Here is a 9,559-nt window from a genome sequence, read left to right on the forward strand (position 1 = left end):
GGACACCTTTCACTAGACCAAGTTGCTCCAAGCCCCGTCCAACCTGGCCTTGAACCTAAATATCCTTGTTTAAGTTTGAACCCATTACCCCTTGCCCTATCGCTAATGTTGCCATTTACTATGCTTTCTTGGAGTAGTTCCTTTGTTTTCCTTTCATTATGTAAAACTATTTTAATTACACAAGAAGTCAGACTATATTTTCAACTGAGTGTATTTGTCTGAATTGATGAGAAGTTATGGTCTTTGGTTAGTAATTCACTGTAACAGAGTTTCTTCCCTCCCATCACACACTCATCTACTGTAACCCAGATGCCAAGCTGACAGGTGCCACATTCTCTGTGGGAAAGAGAAAACATTCCCATGCCTGTGGCATTCTCTGACCATACAGATGGCACAGGCACTGAATTTTACTTCCTGGCTCTGTCAATAGAACTGCGAAAGGGAAATCCATGCTCTTGAATCAAAAACAATGACTTTCGGACCTCCAATCCACATCTTATTTATGGCACTAAGTAATTTCCACACACACACACTTACTCTCTGCTGGGGAGATATCATTACCTGAAAACCCTGGTTTCTAAAGCTCAGCTTGCCCATTACAGAGGGGTATTAAAAACAGTAATGGGAATTGAAAATACCTTGTTCAGCACTGCTGAACTTTAAATCAGTGGAATGATACCATATTTATGTGGAAGTTTTAATCCAAACTCATATCTACATTTTCTATTTATGAATACATCATATACAAGATGAAAGATAATTAAAAAAATCCAAAACACAATTAATATAACACGGTCCTTCTGCACACTTTTCAAACCCCAGAAGTTTAAAAGCAGAATTTCTAATGACAGGGCACTGCATCTACAGGCTGGAAATACACAATCTACTCTTGGTTCTGGCACTGACCTGCTTCTTAACCTCGAAGTCACATCACCTTCAAGTACCCTACCTGCATCTGTAAAAAACAAATAGGAACAGTGAGACTTACCTTCATTTGCAAAGCACTCTTCCCTGGTGAGGGAAGGGGCTCTCACCACCCAGGACCATCTACACTTGGGTTTAATATTTTATTTCTGGTTTCCTTATTTGGAAAAAAAAAGAAAAGAAAACCAGTTTAAAAATATTTTCCCCACTTTTTCACCTCAGATCTGTAACCTGACTGCACAAGAACAGAAACACTGCCAATCAGAAGACAAGGGAATTCTAGTACCCCTCGATTTCCTTTCCTTGAGTCCTGGATTCTTATAATCACGTTCAGTTCCTAACCAGGCCAATTTCACTATAGTTGTTGCAGTTCATTAAACACAGGTACATCAAAAGCGTAATTTAATTAGGGTACTACAGAAACAGAATTCATTCTTGTCAGACGCTTGGCATTGTCCTTCGAATAGAAAGCATGGAAGGCCAAGTTACTTTCGTGTTTCACATGCACAGCTGCCGATATTTGAGATGTTGCACGAAATTAACTGGTAAATTCTCCCATCAATGCACGTAACTCTTAATAGCCTTTAGAAACATGTACACAATGATAGCACACTGGGGCTCTAGAAAACAGAATTCAAGGTGTAATCTAATTTCATTAGCCCATTTCCAACTGGAGCTGTTAAAAGCATTGTTAAAACCTGCATCTTCAGCTTCCATCAAGTCATAAAACTCCAGCAGTGGGTTCCTTTCCATGAACAGGAAAGAAAATAACAGTAACAGCACTGTATAGAATTAGACTGTTGTAATATACTGGGGTGAAAGTGGCATTAACAAAAATAGAAGTCTTTTATTCTTAACAGTATCGTTACAAAACAAAGTTTGGGGTTTATAGGGTTCTTACTGAACGTATGAAGAATGGGACACATTCTGTAACTTGAATTACATGTGTGCTTTGGAGGACACAACAGGCACAATGTGGTATTAAAAACTTCTATTCTGCAGCAACAGTTTGTTCTGCAACTGCAGCTATTTTGTGCCACTAAATATATACAACTTTCTTATCTTAACAGGAAGGAAGCACTTGGACTGAGGTTTTTTTAAGCCAGATTCTGCTCTCAGTTTCACAGTTACACTGCACATTCCTATAAAAGTGGTCCTGCATAAAGTCATCTCAGATTTCTATCAACATAACTAAGCAGAATTTGTCCTCCTATATGAATATTCTAAAGCCTGCCCCGAATTCTGTACAGGAATGCAACTTCCTGATAGAAATGTATCTACTCAAGATATTTAAGCAACTTCAAGTAACACTTAGCAAATGGTGCTGAAGAAAATCTTAATGCAATGCTGTTGCTCTGCTTCGCTCACCTATCTGTTTTTCAGCATTGCAGGACTCTCAAGGGACTGCACTGCACTGTATTACCCAACATGTGCTGCAATGACTCAGGCAACAGCATGAGTTAAGGATGGAGTGCCAACTCTCACACGAACCTTCAGGATGCCTGTGCAGAACTCTTCAGCAAAGCCAAGAATCTATAAAAGGAGATGCGCTCAAGGAGAAAGTTCAGCTTCCATTCCATTACACTATACTATTTTCAATTGCAATACCATTCAGACTCTTATATATAAATATTTTATGTGTAAAATATAACTAACCTCCTTCCAAATCGTAGCTGCATCTCTGCTGTATTCTCAATTCACAGCATTATCATGCTTCTATTGCAGGCTTTGAGAGCTGCACTGTTGAAGGTTGCAGAGGCATATGATTGCAGCCTTCTGCTGATTTGTATGCTGACTGAAGCACTCAAAGTTTATTTTTCCTACATTTATGCCTTATTGGGAAGGTACTTAGCAGGTGATACAGTTGAAAATATAACCGTAAACCTAAATCTGGAGACCTAGCTTCCCCCTCCTTGCAACTCCAACAGATATTTTTTAGCACAGAAAATCACCTCCATGGTTCAAGGAACTGTCTTCCTGTCTGGGCTGCACAACCAAAAGTCAACCACGTAACTCAGAAGTGAGTTAGCCATACTAATGCCAAAGGAAGAGGGCTGAAGTGTAGATTAGTGTCCCCTTACTGCACAACCACCAAACAAGAAATAAAGAATCCCACACAAAACCCATGAACTAGGTTCAAACAAATACTCCATGAACTAGGAAATCTTCAGAGATTTCCACAAACCCCCAGCCTGTCCTCACATCATCTTAGGAAGATGAACAGTGCATAATGTACAATTATAGTTGTTATAATCACTGGAGACTGTTGTTATGCAATCCAGTCATGACACAGGTACAAACTATACTGTCTAATTAGATACATACATATACACAGAGGAGAAAGGAATGTTATTTTTTGTCCTGGCCAGTGGCTGATGTGTATAATTATCCATTTCAGAACATTTCAGACAATAAACTAAATTCTACTGTCCTTTTCACCAATATCCTACCTCCACAATTCTATAAGGTTTGCAAGAGTACATCCAATGATCTAACAAAAACTAGGAACATGACAGAAGATCACTTCCTCTCTTTACCAGTGTCTTCGATTCACCATGCCAAATTTAGGCTGGATGTGACAGGACAGCATCTCTAACAGACTATATGGTAACAGCTTATAGTCCTAATGTTTCTTCTCATGTCTCATTGGCAAGTTCAGGTTCTCCATGAAGTTTGTCCCTTTCTAGTTTACCAATGTACTTCCTTTGCTAGCAGGCACTCCGGTAAATAAAGGTAAATAACTCAATGTCAACATAGACTTGAAAAATGGCTTAAATATTATGTTTAGGCTAGTATCATTCACCTACAATATAACAGAAAAGAAAAATAATCAGAAGAAGAAGAACAAAAAAAGCCAAACACCACAGCAAAACCGAATCACAAGACTTATTCTGTTTGGGAAACAACAAGGTCTTGATTCTGATCTGCTCTTTACTGCAACAGATTGAATCAAAAAGTCACATAAATCAGTGGAGTAAAAGCAGAAACTGGGGAGAGAAGATGCATCCCTGCAACTGTTAGTGATTGCCAAATGCTCTTAAGAAATTAAAAATAGAAAGAGGCCTTTTAAAACATTGTTACACAAAGATGCAGTACTCTAAAAGAGAAATGCCATTCAGGATACGTAAGAGACAAAACCCCAGAGTATATACTTAATTACATCAGGTTGAATCACTTTGAGAAGGCAAAAAGGTTGTAACAGATTCTGGTTGTTTTGGTTAGAAAATCTGCTCCCCCTTCAGCTCTATCTATAGATGACAGAGACAGCTCCTGGTTCACACTTGGAGCCTCTTTCTTCACTGACAACAGAAGGTTCAAGAAGCCAGTCTGCATAGGCTGCCACCAACTCTTGACACCGACATAACAAATAAGATATTCATAATAATGGAAAGTCACGTTTCCTCAAAAAAACATTAATTTCTACTACTGCTGAGAAGCTAAGTCTAAAAGGTACAATACGAATAAGCTGTTGGTAATGGCACTGCTGCTATACACAGACTTCAGCTACAATAAAAAAAAAAAAAAACAACCAAAATGTTAATTCTAAGCTGACAGATCTCCTATGCCAGCATTGTGGCTGAGCTTTCAAAACACCCTAAGGGAGGGAGGTTCACAGCTCACTAGCCTCTAACCACACACATCTTTACACCGAAATACTAGCCTGGCTGCAGTTTTAGAGCACAGCAGAAATTACAACAGCATCTGCCATCTATTAAGGCTCCCTTATTCACTCTGTGTGCCTACTGCTTTTCTAAACAGAAACACCACTCTAAATATACTCCAAGTAAGCATCAGAAGATACAGTCCTCCCACGAGCTGGGTTATCCCACATGCACAACCACCACGAGACCAAGGGCTACAAAAACAGCAGGCAGAGATACACCCACGTACATCAAAAGGTTTCAAACTGAAAACAGGAAAACAGATATGTCAGAAGCTGAAAGTGACACAAGTTTTTATCATGAACAGAACTCCCTGAAGGTTAATTTGAAAATTCTATTTGCAGATACATTAAAAAATAGGAGAAAAAAAGCTGAATTCCATGACACTGGCAGGTGATCTTAATCAGCTCTGAAAAACAGCCTGTACTCACTTATCAGCCACTGAGAGGTGGTAAGATGCCACATGGGTTCTATTTCATTATTTCAAATTGCTTATACTCAAGGGATCATCCCTGACATCAAATGGGCAGAATGGAAGCGATCCTCATTCCAGTCCACTTGAGTGTTTCAATTTAAACCTAAATAACCTAAATATAAGAAGCATAGTAAAGAAAATTCTAGTGTACCTGACAGCTATTACACAACAGATATATGACCTTTGGGTTAGATATAAGCTTTGTGTCTATCAGTTCTGTGACACCACGGGAAGCAATTATTAGGGTACAGATAATGGAGAACTGCAGCTTTACCTACTGGCAAATACAGAAAAATAGTTAAAACACCACTCACTCTGGTAGTTCTAACAGATGCTCATAACTCAAGAATTGTCTTCTCAACCTCACCAGCAGATACTTAGGTGAAAACCTACTCACACCTGCTATTTTCAGTGGAAAAATAACATGATTTAGTAAAAAATTTCTAGGAAAAAAACAACGAGAACACTTACTGTGAATTAACATATTACTACACCAACCAAGCCTGCAGTAGCATGCCATAGTTAGTTTTGGGGCTTCGGTAACCACAAGAAGTTCGCTGCTGACCTTTTAAAAAGCAAATGCTTATTTACTTCACTGAAACTTCAGATAAATCAATCTGACATGCACCAAACATCCCAGGAACCTCAACAGCATGTATAAATTTGTAAGTATTGTTTGCTTTTCCCTGGACTCTCTAAACTTAGGATACCAATGTATACACAAAGAAGATCACTGCTAGTTAACACAAAAGCCCTACATTAAAAACATACAGAAGAGGCCAGCTTTTGACGAAGATGAAACTGAAATGCATTTCTTCTGCAAAAAAACAGGGTTCCGCAACAGTCAACTGGTTCAGTTAGAGTACAGCACAGAATAACTCAATTTTATTTTACCTAATCTTTCTATAACTTTATACTATCTGTATTTCAGTTAGAACTGTGGTTTATTTCAACTGATGTATATTTTACATCATGTATATATTTTACATACTACAGCATTTCAGTAGATGTCTGGTTTAGCATGGAAATAGTATCTTGGAAGTATACGGATATGTCACTTCTTGGGTATTTGTTCACATTTCTGAATGAAGTGTTAAATACAGACTGTCTTAACCCACTTGCTTTACCTTTCAGATTTTTGTCTATAGGTTCTGTCAGCCTTCAAATATTATCTTTATTCCTTAATCACATGTCCTGGCACAAGTCTCATTCCCTTCAGTATTCCTGAATGTCCTCTGGGAAATTTGCCAGTTTTTGTCATCTGCCCCCATTCTCCTTTGGGAACACTAAAAGAATTAATTTCATTCTTTCGGCAAGCAATGCCTGTCTCTGCTGTTAACAGTTACCCTTGCATCTCTCATCCATTCAATGCACAAAGGTATATGCCTCCTTAAGTGATCCTACAGTAGTCAGAGACTTAAATATTTTTCTGTTGAGAATCCTCCTTTCACACTCTGCATTTGCTTGGCCATACAGGTTTAGCATACTGTAAAAGAATTTAGCTGAAAGATGGAGTGCAAATACTTCCATTTTACACATTCCACTTTATTTTTGTTAGTTTCAACAACTGTTTAGTTTGTATCTTTATACATATGGGCATGACTGTGCCTGTGTGGAAGAGATAAATCAGTTATTTAGACCTGGATGTTTTGATCAACTCTATGTATGCTATTTCTTCTCTTATTTTTTCCACCACTACTTTACTCAACATCTTATCTGAATTCTTCCAGCATGAGCTCTTAGAAAGCATCTTGTGTTTCCTCAGGCACCAAAACAAAAAAATCCAGTTCCAGTATCTTTTTCCCTGCACATTAAGTTCCTACTAAACGGACTTTTTTCCCCCCCTGTAGAGAGACTTTTTCAATCAATTTACTTTGAAATCCTTGCTCAGTCCTGCATTTGAAAATAAGTGGAAACATCACCTTTGACCCACCCTGAGAAGAGGAATATTACCCGAGTTATGCATCACAGTTCCTTACTGTAATGAATACTGGAAGTTGTACAACATCTTCTCTATACACATACAGCCAACTTCAGCACATCCCATTGTTTTTGCTATCACTGCTACCTTGATCAGGTCTCCTCTCTCCTTTATTTGTTTTATGGTTACCGGACATCCAGGCAGGATTAAGCAACTTGCACTGTTACCAGTTGCTAGATGAGACAGCACTTGTGGTTACCCCTCTGACTTCCTCAGTTAAATACCTCCTTCTTCTCAAGTGACGAATTTACTATAGCAAAGGCTACATGACTTAACACCATAAATTAGGAACAAAACAAGCCAAAATGTTTTATAAACTGTCCTTAGATTCGTTTCCCCTGTAAGTACCACGTTTTCTCACGGAAACAGCTAAAGTTACAGATTCATGACAGTTTCCAAGATCAGTACATAACACAATACAAAGAACACTACTGGAAACAAATCAGATACAAATATTTAGCATCTCCAGATCCAAACAAAGTGCACATTCTGCATATGGGCTGCTGACAAGCCAAATATCTGAAGGAGGACCTAGAAAGATGACAGCTAAGTACCCAATGAACCTTTATTTTCTCACTCTCACCAAGACAACAGCAGTTGTCTGGTTTGACTGAATAGGCTACAGACACTAACTTCAATATTAGCATTGTGATTAATGACAGTCAACAAAAATACAGATCTCAGAGCAATGTGCAAGCAAAGCAGCTGAGGCTTCCAAACACATTCAGTGAGAAGAACCCACTGCTGCCAGTTCCTGAAGCTACCCAACCAGCGTGGAGCTTCGGGTTAGCACTATCCTGCTGTGCAGTGCAACCTGTCCACCTGCCTGGCAGAAAGAGGGCTCTCTCGCAAGAGAAATCAGGTAAAGTATTACAGAAAAACATTGTAAACGAGAACATAGATCAGCAACGAAAGGAGTCAGGAAAAGATGAAGGTTCACCCAGGAAAAGATAAGAAGACGGCATCTAGAAGAGGAGGGAAAACTCTAGAAACACAGGATACCCTCTACAAGACCAATATACGGTATGCAGGTAGGATAATAAACCAGTAGTTCGTAGCATAACAACACAATGAATTATTCAGGGAAAAGCTGGTACCCTACAGTCTGTACCTTCAGCTGAGGCCTGAGAGTACAAACACAAACCCAGCACAACAAATATTAGTAACTAAAAGAAAGACCTGACGCCCCAAGCAAAAGGGCAGAGGGGACCCTTGTAAGCACCTACGTAAGGAGCTAAGAGACAGTGATAAACGGCAGAACCCCGAGGTGAAGCTGGAGACAACGTTCCCCGCGGTGCCAGGGAGCGATGCCGATGTCACCACCATGGAAAGAAGATCGAGGTACCCGCTGCGCCTTGCGGAGGGCGGGCGGGCGGGCAGCAGCGGCGGGCACGGGGTGAGCCACCCCATCAACGACCAATCTCCCTGCAGGGCTCTGCCCCTGCCGCGGCCCGAAGGCACTCCCTTACCTGGCTGGCTTTGTGGAACTGCTTCTTGAGCCCCGCCACCGACATCTTCCCCCGGCGCCGAGCGCCCGCAGGTCCCGGCACGTCGCGGTGAGTCCCCGCGGCCTCTCGCTGTGTCACCCGCGGCCCCGGCGCCCCGCGCCGCTGGGAACATCGCCTTCAGAGCGCGCCCGGCCGCTCACACCCCATTGGCCACCGCCGAGGCATATGCAAATGAAAGACCAGAGCCGCTTGCCGATTGGCCGCTTGCTGGGGCTATGCTAATGTCAGCGCTCAAAGACGCCCACACTGCGATGTTGCATAGAGACAGCAGGGAAGGAAAGGTGAGCGGGCGGGCGCCTGCCGGGGCCGAGAGAACCCCTGCGGGCGGGCGCACCGCTGCCGCGGAGTGGGCGGCCTGCCCATGGCAAGACGCTCGCTTAAGCGACTAAACGCCTCTTAGCACTGATTTCAGCTCTCTAGCCTTACGTACAATAAGGTTACGGTTTTCTCTTCGTAGGCCTCATTTCTTATGAGTCCATGTAGCATCTCTAATTGAGCTTATTCAACTCAGATCTATTATTATACACCATAATGTTATTGTAGCATTGAAAACATGAACACACAGTGGTCGCGAACACAGCTGGTGGGAGCTATACATCACAACAAAATACACTCGATAGCATGGTTCCATAACTGTGTTGATGCTGCTCGGGTTCAGAAGGGCTGGGTCTCCCACCACCTCCCTCCCGAAGGAGCACATGTACCAGGAAGCGCAAGACGAGAAAAACTGTTTAGTTGTTTGCCTTGTCGTTACAGGATGGATTAATTATATGCTTCAATATGCCTTCATATCAGCAGTGTGCTGATACAAATATGCAATGTGGCTATGCCTATAGGAGTAAAGCACTGCCAGGCAGCACTTTACTCCTGAGAAGATGTACTCTGCGATATGCCACGAGGTCCTAGCTGTGAGATTACCAGGGAGTTGTGACTCAGCTGAAACATGCACATGGACCTTGGAAGCAGTTTAGAGATAACCTTTGCTGGCTGCAGCAGGGCTCTCAGTGTC

General features: G+C 41.3%; 1 protein-coding gene across 1 annotated transcript in view; it reads right to left on the minus strand.

The window, feature by feature from the left end:
* Positions 1–8,730, minus strand: part of SH3GL3 (SH3 domain containing GRB2 like 3, endophilin A3) — a 50,278-nt gene extending 41,548 nt beyond the window's left edge. Inside the window, exon 1 of the mRNA XM_061347304.1 lies at positions 8,512–8,730. Coding sequence (XP_061203288.1) covers positions 8,512–8,556 — 45 coding nt within the window. The 5' untranslated portion in view covers positions 8,557–8,730. The remainder of the gene's footprint in view (positions 1–8,511) is intronic.
* Between the last annotated feature and the right edge of the window lie 829 nt (positions 8,731–9,559).

This window comes from Neopsephotus bourkii, unplaced genomic scaffold, assembly GCF_033783945.1.
Source record: "Neopsephotus bourkii isolate Nb327-2 ecotype Australia unplaced genomic scaffold, CSIRO-AGI_Nbou_v1 NB_318, whole genome shotgun sequence".
Classification (NCBI taxonomy): Eukaryota; Metazoa; Chordata; class Aves; order Psittaciformes; family Psittacidae; genus Neopsephotus; species Neopsephotus bourkii.